Source organism: Chelonoidis abingdonii, chromosome 6 (genome assembly GCF_003597395.2).
Source record: "Chelonoidis abingdonii isolate Lonesome George chromosome 6, CheloAbing_2.0, whole genome shotgun sequence".
Lineage (NCBI taxonomy): Eukaryota > Metazoa > Chordata > Testudines > Testudinidae > Chelonoidis > Chelonoidis abingdonii.
Genome location: NC_133774.1, coordinates 43230230 through 43250314, shown reverse-complemented (window position 1 = coordinate 43250314; position 20085 = coordinate 43230230). Strand labels below are relative to the sequence as shown.

At 45.2% G+C, this 20085-nt stretch overlaps 1 protein-coding gene across 4 annotated transcripts in view; it reads right to left on the bottom strand.

Annotated features, from left to right (window-relative positions):
* TRAPPC13 (trafficking protein particle complex subunit 13) overlaps nt 1-2845 on the bottom strand; it is a 40137-nt gene extending 37292 nt beyond the window's left edge. For all 4 annotated transcript variants that reach the window (XM_032773656.2, XM_032773657.2, XM_032773658.2 and 1 more), the window contains exon 1: nt 2660-2845. In XM_032773656.2, coding sequence (XP_032629547.1) covers nt 2660-2705 — 46 coding nt within the window. In that variant the 5' untranslated portion in view covers nt 2706-2845. The remainder of the gene's footprint in view (nt 1-2659) is intronic.
* Nucleotides 2846-20085: the final 17240 nt, after the last annotated feature.

Below are 20085 nucleotides of genomic sequence, written 5' to 3'. Positions count from 1 at the left end.
CCATGACTTCACTACCACTTATGTCAGCAAAACTTACGTCGCTCAGTGGTATGAAAAATACACTCCCGAGTGACGTAAGTTTTGCTAGCATAAGTGGTAGCATGCACAATGCTACGTCAGCAGAAAGCTTCTCCCATTGACATAGGTACCGTCGCCCGTTGAGGTGGTTTTATTATGTCAACAGGAGAGCTTTCTCCCATCAGCACAGAGCAGCTACACAAGTGACCTTATAGCAGTGCGGTTGCATCGGTACAGCTGTGCCGCTGTAAGTTCACTAGTGTATACATGGCCTAAAACCCCAACTCTGCAATCACTTATGCAGATGTATAACTTATGTACCTGAGTAGACCCACTGAGTTAAACTGATTACAGGATTACGGACTTCATCTTCATCATTATTGTTACTTAATATGAACACAAAAGCACAATGGTTTCTGGCATTGTCTGTCTACAATATAATTTTTCCTGATTCAGAAAAGGGAAAAGCAAATAAAGATTATTTAGTGCTCTGTTCTCTCACTGTTACAGGTCCCAATTCACTACTGGCAAAAATGGTCAGCGCTCCATTGTGCAGTTGTGCTCTCACTCAAATTAGACTCAAAGAATGTAGAAAACATGAATTTATCAGTTCTGGACTGTGGAGGCAAGGAATCAATTAAGTCTGCAGTTGTCTGTTGAGCAAAGAGTTAGAAGACAAAAATATAGTATTCTATATACTATAAGCCCAGCGGACAGCAAATGTAAGCACCCTGCTGAACATGTTAAAACTCATTTGCTAACTGCAGGTATTGCAGAACATGGGATTTTCACCCCCATAAGTCAGTGGTGTTTATATGCTCTGTGACTTCCAGAAGCTTTCTAACCTCTCTCTCTCTAATCCATGCAGAACACTACCACCAAGGTAGTCTTCCTTTTCCAGACAAGATCGTCTCTCACTCTCTCTTTTTCCTAATGAAGTTCAAGTTTCTCCTCTTCACCTTCAAAGCATTGCACAGCTTTTCCATCACCTACATCTTTGTTTCTCTTCCAATCTGTTTGGTCAAGACTGTAAACACATCAGTCTCCAATTAATACAACATTCTGTACTTGTATATTTTTTCATTTAAAGAGCTCATAGTACTTACTCTTGAGAGAATCCTTCACAAGAAAATTAAAAATTCTACGCATGCACACACACAAAAAAGCTCAGGATGCATAGGTGATCATAGGGGGGTGCTGGAGGAGTGGGGCTTTGTGGGGTGAGGGTCCAGGTGGCTGAGGCTCAGAGGAGCAGGAGGCTTGTTGGGGTGGTCCAGGTGCAGTAGAAGCGGACTTACTGGAGTGGGGGCTAAGGAGATTTTGTGGGAGGTCTGGGTATGGGAGGAGGGTCTGGATTACATAGGGGTTGGGTGGACAGAGGAACAGCTCCCCATACAGTGACCCCTCCCTCCGCAGCAGAGGAGCAATGGGGTTCGGCGGTGTGGAGCTTCCCGTAGCTGGAAGAGGTTTCTGGGCTGGGTCTGACCCAATGGTGATGGCTCCTTGAGGGAGAAGAGGAAGTCCTGTCCTTGCTCAGCCCCAGCCTAGCCGGAACTACCAGCTGAGCCTGGTGCAGGGTAGGAGCCACCAGACAGGGCATCCATAGCCCCCGCACCCAGTGATTTTCCTCTCCAACATCTGGTCTAGGCACCCAAAATGACACACACCGTGGTACTAGAACAATTTTTATAGTGGGGATGCTGAAGGCAGAAACCATGTATTTGGGTTCTTATTACTACTTCAAGCCACGAGGTGCACTAGCACCCTCCTCACTGCTAGTTCCAGAATCTGTGGACACGCCATGCTGCTGGTGAGGGACATATGACCACTCTTGCAGTTTCCCAATCAAAAAGTCATTTTTCTGCAGGAAAACAAAGAAATCTGCAGGGGACATGAATTCTGCACCCATGCAGTGGTGCAGAATTCCCCCAGGAGCATACAGACCTATATAAGGATAGGTGATTATTCCTATTTTACAGCTGGAGGAAGTGAAGCTAAGAAGGATAAGGGACTTACCTAAGGCTACAGAAGGATTCTTTGACAATGCCACGAACAGAACCCACGTCCCCAGCTTACACAGTCCTAACCTCTAGCACAAGCGTTGCCCATATCTCATTGAGAAAGTGACCAGTGAACCACTTCCTCCACCATTTGCTACCACACAATAGTATTTCTGCCACAACTACAGCAAGTGCTTCTGTAGACAGACAGCAGCATCAGGACAATATTTATGTATTTTGTCTTTAATACATTAAGTGTTTCATTCTTCCTCGAAAGGCGCTAATCTCACCGGCCCGCTCTTCATCTCACTTAGTGTCCGGAACCGCAGCTCAACCCGAGCAGCGCAGCCACTGCCAGGCTAGCGGGCAGGGGAAGGCAGGGGCTCGTCGTGCCCACCTCCTGGAACCTAACAGGACACCCCGCGCTTGGCCGCGCCTGCTTCCGCGCTCTACCCACTAGACCACACTCCCTCCCGTACAGACACGCTGGGGTGGCTGAGAGACCCGGCCTAAGGCCACCCAGCGCCTCCCTGCACAGCCCTGGAACGGCCAACGAGAGCAGGGGCCACCCCGCGGCCCAAGCTGGTGCGAAGGGTTGGGGCCCAGGCAGGAGGAGGGGCGGTGAGCTCCCGTCTCGGTACCTTTCAGGGCCAGCAGATGCTCTTGCTTCGGCTGATTCGCATCCATTGCCCCGGCCTCCCCTCTCTGGGCCTTCGCCACCTACGGGATTCACCCAGGCCAAGATTCTGCTGATGGAGAAAAGAACAAGTATAAAGGTCCGCACGCAGCCTGAGCTGAACTGACTGGGTCACAGAGAACGCGGAGGTGTGTTTCCCGGCATGCAACGCGCCATTTGAGACTGAGCAGGGCCGTGAAGAAACTACAGGCCCCAGCATGCACTGCTCCCCTTGATCCCAGCAGCTCACAGGCGATCTGGACGCAGAGGGACCCGGGCGGGTGGCGTCGTCTGCTGGGGATCTGGACTAATCGCGCTGCATGGTGGGAGTTGAAGTCTTCACTGAGGTGACTGAGATGAAGTTAGAGCATTAGACGCTGGAACCTGTAGTTTTCGCGAGCCGCTGAGCGGCAATGTGACCCATTGTATGATGGGAGTTGTAGTCTTCATGCGTCCCTTGGGTGTCACTGTGGGCTTTGCGAGGAGACGCATGCGCAGTGGTGCCGGGGAAGAACTTTAATAATTATTTTTCATTCCTGTGCGGATGCTTCGTGTGGTGACATCACAGCGCAAGGTAGCGTCAGCGCCTGGCCCGCTCCCCTCTCTCTCCTGCCTCATTGGTGCGTCGGTAGCTCGTTCCTCCTCCCTTTTCCAAGATGGCGGCCATGGGTGTAAACAAGACAGGCCTCGGAGCAGGGCTGGATGCCGGTCCCCGACACAGTGGCAGCCGGGGGACGGCCGGGGCTGCTGTGAAGGTGAGGAGGACGCTCGCACCGTCCGCCTGTTCACACAACACTCTGACAAAGGTGGCGACGCCTGCTTCGGCTGATGGGCTCTCCCACGGCATAAACAAGACCCTGTGGAGCAGCAGCTTCCCAGGTTCGGGGCCACAGGGTGGGGACATGGAAAGCCCAAATGAGTGCGAGGCATGATCTAATGTGTTTGGGCGGCCGGGTCCAGTGAGCCTGTGCGAGCGTAGGGGACAGCCTGCAAGAGGCTCATGGCTCCCGGGTGGGTACAGACCATATGACGGGCTCCTGAGTAAGGGCCTACAAATTCACAGTCCATTTAAAAAAAATTGAATTTCAAAGTTTTCAGAGTCGAAGAATCCTGTGCACCTATAGACTAACAGGAAACATTTGGGAGGCATGGCTATCGTGGTGAATATCCCACTTTGTCAGATGCATGTAAGTGGAAATTCCAGTGGCAGTATATTATATAGCAGCATGTAGTAGATAACGAGTTATTTCTATTCTAGAGGGTGAGGCCCTGTTCTAGCAGTTGAGGTGTGAAAACCAAGGGAGGAGAACTGGTTTTGTAGTTGGTTTAGCCGTTCATAGTCTTTGTTTAATCCTGAGCTGATGGTATCAAAATTTGCAGATGAACTGAAGCTCAGCAGTTTCCTCTTTGGAGTCTGGTCCTGAAGTTTTTTGCTGCAGGATGGCCACCGTTAAGTCTGCTATATGTGTCCAGAGAGGTTAAAGTGTCCCTAGCAGTTTTTGTATATTGCCATTTTTAATATCTGGGTTTGTGTCCATTTATCCTTTTCCGTAGAGCTGTCCCAGTTTGCCCATGTACATAGCAGAGGGGCATTGCTGGCATATGATGCGTATATTAACATTGGTGGATGTGCAGGTGAATGAACCGGTGATGGTGTGGCTGATCTGGTTAGGTCCTATGATGGTGCCACTGGTGTAGATTGTGGCCAGAGTTGGCATCGAGGTTTGTTGCATTGATTGGTCTCTGAGCTAGAGTTACTATGGGGCAGTGTGCATTTACTTGCGTGAGAATGTTTCAAGTTGGCAGGTTGTCTATGGCGAACTGGCTGCCACCCAAGACCTGTGAAAGTGTGGATCATTGTCTAGGATGGGTTGTAGATCCGATGAGTGTTGGAGCGGTTTAGCTGGGACTGTATGTGATGGCAGTGGTCTGTTGGTTCTTTCAGTTGGGTTTCTGCAGTAGGAGGCTTCTGGTACGTTCGGCTCTGTTGTCTGTTTCTTAGTTCCTTCTGCAGTATTGTTAGTTTTTGAGATGCTTGGTGGAGATTTTGTAGGTGTTGGTCTCTGTTTGAGGGCATTAGAGCAGATGGCGGTTGTACCTCACTGCTTGGCTGTAGCAATGGTCGGTGATGTGCCTGGAATGGAAGCTGGAGGCATGAAGTAGCATAGAGTCTGTAGGTTTTCGATATAGGGTGGTGTAATGTGACCTCACTATTTGCACCAGTGGGTGTCTAGGACACCCTATACTGAAAACCCACTACCTATGCTTTGGGCAGGCCTGCCCTTGTTCCTTTTACCCAGGGCTTGCTGTATGTGTGTCCACAGGTCTGATGGACAGTGCTTATGCTTCAGTCATTTATAAGAAATGGCTGTACAGAAGCAAATCATGACTGGTAATCACGAACTTTTCTAATGGGACAGTTGCTGGGTTAATTGGTTTTCAGAGTTGGAGCTGCATGTAAATTTCTATACATGCTACCAGTTAGAAGCCACTGTACCTGTTCAAAATGCTTTCTTGATTTTATAGGTTCTTGAGTGTGGATCGTGAAGATTATTTTCTTTGCAAGGTATAGAAGTCCCAGACTGCTTTTGTGTGGTCATACCGTCTGCTATGTCTTACTCGGCTTCCTCTCCAGTGCCAGAGCAGTTTGCTGTCCTTTTGATCGACAAGTTACTGACTAGGTAAGGATGAAAACTATATTAGAGAGAGGAGATGTCTAGTACCGTTATAAATAAGGCACTGATGAGACCTCATCTGGAATATGCTGTGAAGTTCTGGTCTCCCATGTTTAAGAAGGATGAATTCAAACTGGAACAGGTTCAGAGAAGGGCTACTAGGATGATCCAAAGAATGGAAAATCTGTCTTATGAAAGGAGATTCAAAGAGCTTGGCTTGTTTAGCCTAATCAAAAGAAGACTGAGAGAAAATATGATTGCCCTTTATAAATATATCAGAGGAATAAATACCAGGGAGGGGGAGGAATTATTTAAGTTCAGTACCAATGTGGACACAAGAACAAATGGATATAAACTGGCCATCAGGAAGCTTGAAATTAGACGAAGGTTTCTAACCATCAGAGGAATGAGGTTCTAGAACAGCCTTCCAAGGGGAGCAGTGTGAAAGATGTGCATTTCCTCTTTAATTATGCTGACCCTACTGTTAAGTACACTGCCTTGTTAATTAGATCAGCTTGTCAGCAAGCTCCCTCCCTCTGAGTCCCGAGCCCTGTCGTGTGTCCACTCTGCTCTATTGAAGGTGGGTTAAGTGGGGTGCAGGAGCAGAGGGGAGGGAGACACCCTAACTGCCCCCTCTTCCTCTCCTCCCCCCTGCACAGCAATCAGGAGTCTTGGGGAGCCGCTCCAAGGGAGAGGGCAGGAGCAGCACATGGCAGTGGAGGGAGGGACAGCTGAACTGCTGGCAGTTGATATCCTGCTGGACAGCTGCTACACAGGGAACTTAGGGGAGCAGGGAGCTGCTAGAGGGGCTGCCAGTCCACCCTGATTCCAAGCCCCCATCAGCTAGCTGCAACAGGCTTCTCTTCCTGCAAACAATGGACAAAGCAGGCGGCTGCCAGCGTTAGAAGGGAGCATTGCACAACTTTAAACGAGCATGTTCCTTAATTGATCAGCAGCGTAACAATGTTAACTGGATGACTTTAAGTGAGGAGTTACTGTATCTCTCTTCTGAGATGGGGCAACCAGAACTGAATGCAGTATTCAAGGTGTGGACGTATCATGGATTTGTATAGTGACATGATTTTTCTGTCTTATCTATCCATCTCTTCCCTAATGATTCCTAACATTGTTATGTTGTTTTCATTGCTGCTTGCACATTGATCTGATGCTTTCCGAGAACGACCCAGGATCTCATTCCTGAGTATTAACAGCTAATTTAGACTCCATTATTTTGTATGTATAATTGGGATTATATTTTCCAAAATGCAATACTTTGTACTTAGCAACATTGAATTTCATCTGCCATTTTGTTGCCCAATCACCCAGTTTTGTGAGATCCCTTTGTAACTCTTTACCGTCTGCTTTGAACTTATCTAAAATAATTTTGTATTGTCTGCAAATTTTGCCACCTCAGTGTTTGCCTTTTTTTGCAGATCATTTATGAATGTACTGAACAGCACTGATTCCAATATATATTCTTGGTGGACCCTGTCATTTACCTCTTGCCATTGTGAAAACTAACCATTTATTCCTATCCTTTGTTTACATCTTTTAATCAGTTACTGATCTATGACAGTACTTACTACTTATCCCACGGCTGCCTACTTTACTTAAGAGCCTTTTATGAGGGAACTTATGAAAGGCTTTCTGAAAGTCGAAGTACACTATATCTACTTTGTCACCCTTGTTCACATGTTTGTTAACCCCCTCAAAGAATTCTAATAAATGATTGAGGCATGATTTTTCTTTACAAAAGCCATGTTGACCCTTCCCCAATATATTGTGTTTGTCTGTCTGATAATTCTGTTCCATACTATAGTTTCAACCAGTTTGCCTGGTGCTGAAGTTGGGCTTCCTGGCCTGTACTTACCAGGATCATGTCTGTTTTAAAAATCGGCATTACTTAAGCTATCTGCCAGTCATCTGCTACAGCAGCTGATTTAGAGCCTCATCAGGAAGAGTTTTCAGCTTTGCCTAACAGAGCTAGGCTCAGCATACAAGCCCCCAAACACTATGAACTTCAATCAAGCAGTCACAGGACAACAAACAAACTTATCCCAAGGGTCACATAGTCACTCCTGCTTTACCTAGAAAACTCCCTGGCAAAACTCCTATATGCTGCCCTTGTTCACTGAAACTTAGAATTCTTCTAAAATGTGGAAGATTCTAAAATGTGGAACTATTTATAGTTTTAAAATATTCTTGCAATGTTAAAATTATATAGGTTAAACTTAGCCCCTTAATACAATTAACCCCCCATTTTTCTACAATAGTTTACATTTTTAGTGAAAGTTTCTCTTTTATACTTTCAATTGGTTGTATGAAGAAATATTTCATTATCTTGTTTCTGAGATCCATGTTGTGCTATTGGGCGTAAAACTGTGTTTGTGACCTCTTAATTACACATACAATTGAACACTCACTGGCCATGATCCAGAAAGAGGAGAAAACAAAGGCCTCTGTGGTATTCTTCAGCTTGACTGAACAGAAGGCTGGTTCAGTTTAGAGAGAGGTTGTTTTGTCGGTGAGGGCTCCTCACAGGCATGCCAGTCAGAGAAAAGAGACTTTTGTGTAGCAAAGGAACTCGGAGGTAAGGAAGCTCATGCAAATAAAAATCCCATGCTTAGCAACTGGTTATTTTGGGGCAGAAGGGGGGCCAGGTCCATTATAAAGCCTAGAGTTTCTGTGGTCAGAGGAAGAAGCTTATCTGTTGTCCCATATGAGAAGGGGGAGTTAGCCAGTCTATGGGCCAGGTAAAACTTGAGTTTTGTGGGGTACTTCTCTTACTGTTTCCCCTCCTTGATTACTAGAAATGAAGAGGTCCACCACTTCTATTACATTTCTCCTATTTACCTTATTTTTGCTGTTTTTGGAGGGGGCTTGCCTACTGAGCTGCTTAAGATTTCCTCTCCCATTTCCTTGAGTGAACTTAAGAGTAGAATTTGTCAGGCAGTGAGATTTCTCTGGGATCTGTGGCCCATTCTAAAGTTTTGTGCTATCTGAATGTCAATCAGCCAGTGAGGAACCCAACTTAGCCTTGGTCTACCGAAGGGGTGGGGATCAATCTAAGTTTCACAACTTCAGTTTGTGAATAACATAGCTCATGTCGACCTACTTAGACCTACTCACTGCAGTGTCTTCACTGGGGTGAGTCGACTGCTGCCGCTCCCCCGTTGACTCTATCTGCTTCTCTCACGGCGTTGGAGTACAGGAGTCGACAGAAGAGTGCTCGGGGGGTCAATTTATTGCGTCTATCACGTCTAGACTAGACGCGATAAATCGATCCCCACCCGCTGATCCGGCGGGTAGCATAGACATACCCCTAGTGAGTCCGCCATTTCCATGACCGTTATTGCTATATATGGTAATTGGGCTTTCTGCCCCTATAATGAGGTAGTTTGAGCCAGCTGCTTAATGATTAAATGTACATCACAGGTTCACTGTTAGGGAGAAGTATTTTCATAAAGGAAGTTTTGTAGCCGGTGAGGCTGTGTAGAGCCTCTTTCTGCTGCATAAAGGCCCCACTTAATAACAGTGAGTTTTATGCAGATTTTCTTTTCAATTTGTTGTTGAAACAATGTGGTGCCTTGGTGTATAAAAGAACTAAAGAAGGGAAGCTAAGCTACTACAGGATACCTCAAGTATTTATCCAGCTTTTATGGAGAAGTCTCAGGTAGATTCCAAAAGTACACATCTATAGATCTGCATGCAAGTTCCTTTATTTTAAAGAATCAGATGGTTTTTTTTTTTCTTGTATTGTACTCCTGCTAAAGTTACCCACAATGGAGCCTATGCATTTACTGTTCCTGCTAAAAGAAAGCAAATTGGGAAGGCATGTTTAGACATTCCTGACTACTGCTGAAGTAACAATTGAAATAATGTGGGATTTGAAAGTTTTTATTGATAATGCTATGCAAAAAATATTTTACTAAATGTGTGTCTTAGCTGTTCATAGAATCTCCCCAGGAGCAGTAATGAGATTTTATGTCAAAAAATTCAAAATTCTGCACATAAAAATTCACAATTTTGCAAAATTCTGCATAGCTCAGTGGTTTGAGCATTGGCCTGCTAAACACAGGGTTGTGAGTTCAACCCTTGAGGGGGCCACTTAGGGATTTGGGGCAAAAATCAGTACTTGGTCCTGCTAGTGAAGGCAGGGCGCTGGACTTGATGACCTTTCAAGGTCCCTTCCAGTTCTAGGAGATAGGTATATCTCCAATTATTATTATTATTATTTTATTATATTTTATTTGTCAAAATAAGGCAATATAATCACACCAGTTTCAATTATTCTGGTAATTTATTTAAACTAGAATACGGAAGAAAGTCACAATAACTATTCAGCATTTCCTAAACACATGGAATTGAAGTTACAAACACTTGGTAACTAATACCCTGCATTCCAGTTATAATCCTGAATTTTCATTTAAATTACATTACAGAACACCAGACAGCGCACACAAAAAAGTAGAATGTCATTTTAAATTGTGCAGACTCACACATAAGTCATGCAGTTTTGCTAATCATTGTCCTGGACCTGGCTGGGTATTTTGGAAAGTGCATGGTTCTGATTGTCCTGACATTTTATTGACTACTTGGTAATTGTTGCCCTCAAATTTTTTTTTTTGTTTTGTTTTTTTAAATGGGTAAATAAAATAAATCCTGAGCTGTAATCTAACCCCATTGTGTTACTTTGGCACAGGAAAAAGGCGAGAGAGGCACACAGATCTTCCTAGCTGAGGATTACCTTACTGTTATTTATAATAAGGCTCCTTTACATCATTCTGGCAGTGTAGGAGCCTTAAAACTTTTACAGGTTTTATGCTCCTGGGGGATTTGACTGAAAATGGTAACAGTTAACTAACAATAGGAACATTAGCAATGTTACTATACAGGCAGGCTGCTACATTTCTGCCTCCAGGATATAGCTTGCCTTGTGTATAATAAAAAGCCCTACCCTTCCACACCAGCGAGCTGCAGTAGCAAGTGAGAGGGACGGAGTCTCTCTCTCTCTCTCTCGCTCTCTCTCGCTTGTTGGCATGCACATATGCCCAGCCCCTTCCCCGCTCCCCCCCCCCCCATGGTGATTAACCACACAGGCATGCATGCTCAGTCCCCTCACTCCAATCTCCGAGACTACTCCAGACACGCTGGAACAGACGCGCTGCCGGGGAAGAGTCATGTGTCCCCTCACAGGTTTTTTGGTTTTTGTTTTTTTTTCCTGCATGTGAGGGGACAGAAATATGCAGGCCATATGAATTGTGGAGTGCAGAATTCTGTCAGGAGTACATTACAAGACAAAAGCAGTTTACAGAAATGGACAGATAAAACCAAAGCCTTTTAAAAACAATTATGCAAACTGATCCTTTACATTGGAAATTACTCTTACAGTAACTTACAGTAACTCCTCACTTTAAGTCATCCCGGTTAACGTTGTTACGTTGCTGATCAACTAGGGAACAGGCTCATTTAAAGTTGTGCAGTGCTCCACTCTTAGGTTGTTTGGCTGCCCGCTTTCTCCACAGCTGGCAGCCTCCCTACGCGCCCCTCCCCCCCAGCACCTCTGGCCCCTGCCCCCAGACCTCACGGATCAGTGTCTTCCCCCCTCTCCCCTCCCACCCGTGGCAATCAGCTGGTTTGCGGCATTTCAGGGGGAGGAGGGTGGAGCGAAGACTTGGCGTGCAGGCTCCCCCTCCTTCCCCTGCCTCCTGAACCCCGCAAGTCAGCTGATTGCTGGAGGCAGAAGAGAGAGAGGGGAGGGGCGCCGAGTCATCGCTCCTCCCTCCTGCCCCCTAAACACTGCAAACCAGCTGATTGCCCCAGGAGGGAGGGAGGAGCGAGTACTCAGTGTGCCTCCTCTGTCCCTCCCCTGCCTCCTGCTGATGGCAATCAGCTGGCTTGTGGCGTTTAGAAGGGAGGGGAGAAGAGCGAGGACATAGGGTGGGAAGTAAAGGGGGAGGAGGTGGGGAGGAGGAAGAGGCTGGTCAAGGATGGGGGCTTGGGGGAATGGCGGTTATGGGCGGGCTGAGGGTTGAGCGCCCACCCCCCACCCCTGGTGCTTGCAGACTAGGGGAAGCTGCCACTGCTGTGCAGCGTGCTTCTCCTACCCTACAGCACCATCAGCCTCTTTGCCTTCTTCATCTCCAATGCCAGTGGGCCTTGCCTGTGTAGGGTAAGACAGGGGTACCTCCCAACTATAGTACTGTACAGTATATACTGTATGTTTGTAAACACACAGCACGTGCACACTACCCACCCCCCCCGCATGTAGTATTAAATTGTTTGTTTGTTTAAAATGTATAGAATGCCTTTTGTCTGGCAAAAAATTTTTTCCCTCTAACCTAACTCCCCCCCCTTACATTAATTCTTATGGGGAAATTGGATTCACTTAACATTGTTTCACTTAAAGTTACGTTTTTCAGGAACATAACTACAACGTAAAGTGAGGAGTTACTGTATTTTTATAGCATCCCAATGAAATTGAGTTTGACCAACCTTGCTTTGGAAAATTAAAATTGGAAATGTATGCGTTGTAGGTCTCTTAAGCTACTATATGGAACGTGGTGTCTGCAAGTTCTTACACACAGTTTTGTTAAATGGGATATTGGGTGAAGGAATCACAGTAAAACTTGTTACATTTGGAAGTTCCTGATTAAATACTGGTGCAGGTGATTTCACCCTCATCCCCTACCTTGGAAAAAATCTGCAGAATGGCCCCTTGGAAGGAAAACTCTTAGAGTTCCTCAAAAGCATTCTTGACCTCCAAAATGTTGTGGATAAAAGATGGTTATTTTCTCCCCCTCGTGTAATTAGCACGAGTTCCACCTCTCAGAACCTGTAGCTCCCAAGGGATTTGTTGGAAGTCTTTGTACCAGTTCTGGAGTCCCTGTCTTTTCACCTGCCTTCACCAGTTCCCATAAAGTAGTGCTTCAGCTGAGCCTTGCTGCTAAGGCAGCTTCTACCAGTGGCTACTGCTGGGTGTGCCATCACCACCAAAAGTCATGGTGTTCCAGATCATGGAGGTGGTAACAGGCAAAAATCTAGCTACTGTTGCCAGGATTTGACCCATCTCCACATGCAGATCCCTGGACCTTGCAGAAGCCTTCCATGGACTGTATCTCCTTCCCAAAATTTCCACTTCATCTCGGATACTATTTGAGTTTTAGTTTAGAATTTTATGTGTAATGGAAGTATTAAGTTATATCCTAAGTTCTCTGTACCATAATGTCAGTTGTCTTTAAGGCAGTTTGTGTCTAAAGATATTTAAGCTTTGGAATTTTTAAAATTTTGATGCTCTTGAAAATGACAGATTGATGTTACTGGATTAGAATCGGTCCAGATTTCCTTATACAGCTCTGTTACTGTATCTCATTCTTGATCTGCATACTCTCTGGTATTTGTCTTATGCCTCCTCTGAGGGAAGACTGCCAGATCATGTGCCCACTAGGCACAAGGATGAGATTATTAAACTTTTACTTTGTGCCCCAAGCAGGATTTGAACTGAGGTGTTAGAGAGATTAAAGTAGAATCTATTTATACACCACATGATTTAGTCCCTGCAACATTTTTTTTAATTTATAAAACAAACACTTGATTAAGTCTATATTTTAATACAGAATAATTTTATAATTAAGTTACGGTGTGAAAGTAATGCTGTCTGACTTCAAACATCTTGGTTACCTGATTATACTGAAATCATGTAACTGACCTCTTTGTCTGAAGATATACGCTTCCAACCACCTACTTAAACTTTAGCAGATTAAAAATTAAATGAGATGTTTACTTCCTGTCCATTCTGCTTTGTGTTTTTAGATGCGTAGCACAAGATGTTTGGGGGATTGGGTGCTGAGCCTAGTGACCTGCTAGGCAAGGCTGAGAGCTTCTTAACAAGGCTTAGATCCCTAAGTTGTTTAGCACCCATCATCCCTTAACTGGGGGCAGGGCTATTTAGGAAGCCCAGGGCTTTAAAAAGCCCGCTCCTAAGCGACCAGGGGAGCTAGTGAATGGGACTGACTAATCGGAGTTTTGCGAGGGAGTTCACCATTCCTGCCCATCCTGGCTAATAGCCATTGATGGACCTATCCTCCATGTATATCTAGTTCTTTTTTGAACCCTGTTATAGTCTTGGCCTTCACAACATCCCCTGGCATGAAGTTCCACAGGTTGACTGTGCGTTGTGTGAAAAAATGCTTCCTTTTGTTTGTTTTAAACCTGTACCTTAATGTGTACATAATAAATATGTGAAGCATGAAAGCAGGATACATATTCTGACAGTGACTGTGCTTACTGCACTGCGCATCAGCAAGTAGCTGTGCCTCTCTAGATATTCATCTTACCTCTGGGGTTTTGACAGAAAAGTGCAGTGGTAAAGATATCACTGCAGTAAGTAAATTTTTCCAGTAGAATAAATTCTGCTTCTCGGCCTTCTGGCTAAGAGAGGTGAAAACATTAGCTAACTACTGTGTCCCCTTCTCTAACTATGTGCACAGAGCATTACCTCTATTGGCCACATTGCCAACAGTAGGCCTTCTATCAGGCTGTTCAGAGCTGGTGGTTAGCCTCTGCTTAAATGTCCTCAAACACTTCTCACTTACTTCCACAAATATGCAAAATACAACAAGCAGAAATAATGGGTGGGAGAGGAGATATGTTTGTCTTGCTGTCAACATATTAAATGTGCATTTCACTGACATCATGCAGCTACTCGGAGTGCAGTTAAATAGTTCCTTGAGCCTTCTAAAATTCCCACTATATGGCTGTGTAAGCCTGGGCAGTATTATGTAAACTTTGTTACCCAGAATAACTGTTGGTACAGTCTGTGCTGTTTGGGGGGAAAGTAGTGGCTGTCTGAAAATTGTGGCTGTGTGGATTAGGTCATGTTTTCCTAAGCTGCAAAGATTGATGGTGAATTGGTCACACTGACACACCAAGGCCTGCACAGCAATAGAGAAGTATCTCTTTTGGCTGATACATTGAGGTTTGGTGGGATGGGAGTCATAGAATGGACATATAGATCTTATTAGTTGCCTCTGAAAAACTGGGGATCCCTAACAATTCGTAACCAGTAATGATGTCCGGCCACTCAATCATATGCAGCATTAGTATAGGGTGAATAGCCTTATATACCTCCAGTACAATAGCATCAACTGCATTTATCAACCCTGAACTTGTTCCCAACTGACTGGTGACAGCTGTGGGGTGACCAGCTTCCAAAAGGTGAAACCCACTCTCTCCTTCATGCTGGGGGGAACTCTCCACTGGGAATTCTGGTGCTGTAGTGCTGGGCTGAGATCATCACAGAGCTCCAGGAAATTGCCTTCTATGTTCTGAATTTCATAGAATATCAGGGTTGGAAGGGACCTCAGGAGGTCATCTAGTCCAACCTCCTATGTGGCTAGTATTGTGTGGCTAGTGCTGGTTGTCCTAGGTCCCCAGCCCTATCCTGTCCTAACAGTCTGCTTGTTGGCCTGGCCCAAGAGTGGCACTTAGCCTAACGCAGTTGATCAAGGAATATTTCATAGAAACCTTTGGAAACTCAAGATAGCATCAGACTAGGCAGATTGGATCTCTGACCGTTGCAAGTCTCTCTCTTACCCTCTGTATTTCTGCCCAAATGATTGCAAAAATTCCAATCACTTTCTGGCTAGTGCCATGCACTCAGTATTGTAGGATCTGCATTTGTCTTATCAGTGGGCAGGATCCCAGTATTCTGGGCTGCCTCCAAGCTGGGAAATCAATTTAGAAATGACATGATGTGAGTTCTGGGATACAGTCAGGGGAATTATAGGCATTTGGCTGCTTCCTACAGGTCCTCTGAAAATTGCCCAGAGTGTAGCAGGCCTGGGTTACCTACCCATATGGTTGTACATAACACTTCATAGGATCATAGAAATGTAGGACTGGAAGCGACCCTAGTAGGTCATCTAGTTCAGTCCCCTCCACTGAGACAGATCTAAGTATTATAGTAGAAACTCAATGTTACGAACACCAGAGTTACAAACTGACCAGTCATCCACATTCATTTGTAACTGGAAGTATACAATCAGGGAGTGTCAAGGTTTTTCCCCCAGTTTGAAGTTTAGAGTACAAAAAGTGGGGACCTGCATGAACACTTTTAAGCTTAATTACTAGCTTAAATCTGGTACACTGCCACCAGCCAGAATTTAGTGTCTGGCACACTTTTTGTTCCTCCAAAACCTTCCCTGGGAAACATAGATCCAAAATCCCTTGGATCTTAAAACAAGGAGAAATTAACCATCCCCCTCCTTTTTCCCCCCGAGACTTTCCCCTCCCTGGCGTTGCCTTGAGAGGCTTCACACCAATCCAACCTCCTTGGATCTTAAAACAAGGAAGAAATTAACCATCCCCTCCTTTTTCCCCCAAGACTTTCCCTCCCTGGGTTGCCTTGAGAGGCTTAAACAGATCCACACTCCTTGGATCTTAAAACAAAGAGGAATTACCATTCCCTCCTTTTTCCCCCAGACTTTCCCTCCGGGTTGCCTTGGGAGTTTCACACATCCAAACTCCTTGGGTCTTAAACAAGGGGAATAACCATCCCCCTCTCTTTCCCCCACCAGTCCCTCATGAGTTTGACTCATCCCTTGGATCTAAAACAAGGAAAAATCAATCAAGTTCATAAAAGAAAGCTTTTAATTAAAGAAAGAAAAGGTAAAAATATCTCTGTAAAATCAGGATCGAAAATACCTTACAGGTACTCAGATTCATATAGACTAGAGGGACCCCCCACCCCCGAACTGAGATTCTAAGTTACAGCAAGAAGAGGTAAAAATCCTTCCAGCAAAAAGAGACATATACAAGTTAAGAAACAAACATAAGACTAATCCGCCTTGCCTGGCTGTTACTTACTATTTTGAAACATGAAAGACTGATTCAGAAGCCTGGGAAAGCCTGGGTGTATGTCTGGTCCCTCTTAGCCCCTAAGAGCGAACAACGAATAACACAAAAAGCACAAACAAAGACTTACCTCCACCAAGATTTGAAAGTATCTTGTCCCCCTATTGGTCCTCTGGTCAGGTGTCAGCCAGGTTTACTGAGCTTCTTAACCCCCTTTACAGGTAAATGAGACATTAACCCTTAACCATTTGTTTATGACAGGGAGCAAGAGACCAAACCCCTCTCTCCCAAAAAACCAAACAAATACAATACAGTACTGTAAAACGTAAACTATTAAAAAAATAAAATAAAGAGGAAATTTTAAAAAAATAAAAAGTTTTGACAAGGTAAGGAAACTGTTTCTGCGCTTGTTTAATTTAAATTCAGATGGTTAAAAGCAGCATTTTTCATTTGCATAGTCAAGTTTCAGAGCTGTATTAAGTCAATGTTCAGCTGTAAACTTTTGAAAAAACAACCATAACGTTTTGTTCAGAGTTACAAACATTTCAGAGTTACAAACAACTTCCATTCCCGAGGTGTTCGAAACGCTGAGCTGCTGCTGTATCTAGATCATCCAAGCAGGGACTTTCTTCCCAGACCACAGAATTACAGTGGGGGATGTGGAAATGCCCATAGTGATCTTGAGAGACCTGGTTTACCCCTTACAGCCCTGGCTTATGAAACCTTACACGGGACATCTGGATAGCAGTAAGAAACATTTCAACAACAGGCTGAGTAAGTGCCAAATGACATTTGAATGTGCCTTTGGCAAATTAAAGGCTTGCTGGCGTTGCCTTTATGACAGGTTAGACCTTAATGAGGAGAATATTCCCATTGTCATAGCATCGTGCTGCTCTTTGCATAATCTCTGTGAATCTAAGGGTAAAATGTTTGCTCAGGGGTGGAGTGCTGAGGCAGAGTGCTGCTGAGTTTGAGCAGCCAAATACCAGGGCTGTCAGAGGAGCCCAGAGGGCAGCAATTGAAATCAGGGAGGCTTTGAGGAAACACTTTGACAATAAGCAGCAGTAACATATTTCTTTAGAGTAGCTTCCATGATGCATTCCATGTTTTTTTTTCCTAGAAGGCTATGTTGACATTTGGGGCCACATATCCCAGTAAGACAATGATTAAAATCCCTATACACGTACTTGTGGTGATTGCAATGTGAATTTGTAGAAAACAAAATAAAGATGGTTTACCATTATAAAACTTTTTGCGTTTATTGATCAAGAAAAAGCACAGAGACACTCAGGAAAACACAGATGCTTTTTGGGAAAGGAGGGACTGGTAAAGGGCAGACCCTCACAACTGTGTGTAGATCTGTCATTGTGAAAGTTGTGTGAAGGGGTGGAGTGATGGGGAAACTGAGGAGTCCCAGACAGTGGAAAGGAATGTGCGGGCAGAGTGTGTGTGTGGAGAGGGGGGTGAGGGAAGGCTGGTAAAGAAATCTACATGTGCTGCAGTGGAGGTCGAGCCCGGACTTGGTCACTCTGTAGGATTATTAAATACTTGAGCATTTCTGTTTGCTCCTCCATTACTTTTATCGTCCGCTCGGTTGCGTCGCTAGCAAATGCTTGATTCTTTTTTCTGTCCTGCCTTTTGGCTTCCCAGCACTCCTTTCATTCCCTTTTCTCTGTAACGGAGCACTGCAGTACCTCCCAGAACATGTCTTCTTTGCTGTGTCTTGGCCTCTTTCTTATCTGGCAGAGATGGTCGGCAGGGGTGCGTGGGGTGTCCACATCTGGTGAAGCACAGGACAATGAACAGAAGTGGAATTGTTAAATTCAAGCACAGCATTGAAACTTTTCACTTGTATGCACTTTTTTCAACATATCAATCACTTTCTCACTGACCCTGGCCAGGCACACATCTCTGCAAGCACCCAAAACATGGTGAGTTTTGGTGGGGCTGGGGGAGGGTGCTGCACCTGGACAGAAGAACATGCAGTCTTTGCAGATGTTGCGGTGCAGCTTTACAGGGACATAACTCTAAAATTATCCCACACTTTTCCATAGGCAGGGAATGTCTAGCAGACATTTTACTGCTGAGGGTAAGCAGGGAAACCAGGGTACATCTGCTGCATTCTTGTGGCTTCCGCCCTGCTCTATATGCAGCTCATCTATGTGCCGCTTTGGTCCCTGCACAAGCGATTGCCGAATGGCATGAGACAGTGTCCTGCAATGGGGGAAGCAACAAAGCTGCACTGCCATGCAACCTGCACCAGAGAATTACTGAGTACCCGCAGGAAACTTTCCTGGAGATCTCTCTGGAGGATTCGCATGAGATCTCAGCGTGCATCAACACCCTGTTCCACCGTACTGATTAGCTACACAGGGAAATGTCCAGGTCACAGAAACATGGCCAGCCTCTCACATTTCTATGTTCTGAGCCCACCTCCGCACTACACAAGCCACAGCCACTTGCCAGGCATCTCATCTGTTTCTTGCTCACCAGAGAGCAACTACTGAGACTGGCTAGGCACCTCAGGAGTGGAGAAAAGTTCCTGGCTGCTTGTCCTACCGGTTGACCTGCTGGGAGCTCCACATCCAAGTCTAGCTCCACCTCTCCATCAATAACATCATCCTCCTGGTTAGGTACTCTTTCCGCCTCCTCCATTCTCTCCGAAGTATCCACGAGGTTCTTGGAAGTGGGGTCACCATTGAGGATACCATCCAGCTCCTTATAGAAACAGTAGGTCTTAGGAGCAGCACCGGAGCAATGGTTTGCCTCCCTTGCCTTATGGTATGCCTGCCACAGCTCCTTTATCTTCAGTCTGCACTGCAACATGTCCCGATCATAGCCCTTTTCATACAAGCCTCGAGAAATGTGCCAATAGGTATCCCATTCCTATGGGTCAAGCGCAGCTGGGGCTGCATAGACTCCACTCCCCATGTACTGATCAGATCCAACAGCTCTGCTGTGGTCCAGGCAGGAGAGCGTTTGATGCTATTGCCAGCCATGGTCACCTGGGAAGATGTGATGAGACTTCCCTATGCCAAGCCGGCAAGCATGAAATGGAATTTAAAATTCTCGGGGCTTGCAAAGGGGAGGGGTGGATTGTTATTTACCTGGCTGCCTGGCAGCAGAGTTCGAACTGCTGACCAGAGCGGTCAGGATGGTGATTGTGGGACACTTCCTGGGGGCCAAATAAAGTGATTAAAGCAGGCATGGTGTCTACACTGGCTCTTTGTCGATAATAAAGGGAAGGGAAAAGAAAAAAGTCTCTCGTATGGGTGGAAGTATTTTGTCACAGAAATTGGGCATTTTTTCTGACAAAATTCTCATTGCAGTGTGTACACACTCACTATTTTGTCACCAAAAGGCAGTTTTTGTCGACAAAACTTGGTAGTGTAGACAGAGCCTTACTGTACTGCCTGTCTTTCCCACACATTGGTATAGTTTGCTCTTATACCATTTAATAATGTCTCTTTGAAAACTGCCAATTCTCCTGAACACTTGTTTTTCCTCTTAGATTTGCTTCTCATGGGATCTTGCCTGCCAGTTCTCTGAGTTTGTTGATATCTGCCTTCTGTTGTTTTCCCTCCTACCATTCCTTAGAATCATGAACTCTCCATTTCATGATCACTTTTGCCCAAGCTGCCTTCCACCTTCAGATTTTCAACTAGTTGCTCCTTAACCAAATCCTAGAAACAGTATACTGTCTTAAAAGAGGTGCTCACACATTGTCTGTCAAAATCGGATGCAGAATAGCCTCTCCTCTAGACACTTTCTCCACCTTCTGTAATAAAAAGGTATTTTTAATGCATTCTAAAAATGTTGGATAATCTGTGCCGTACTAATTATTTTCCCAGCAGATGTCTGC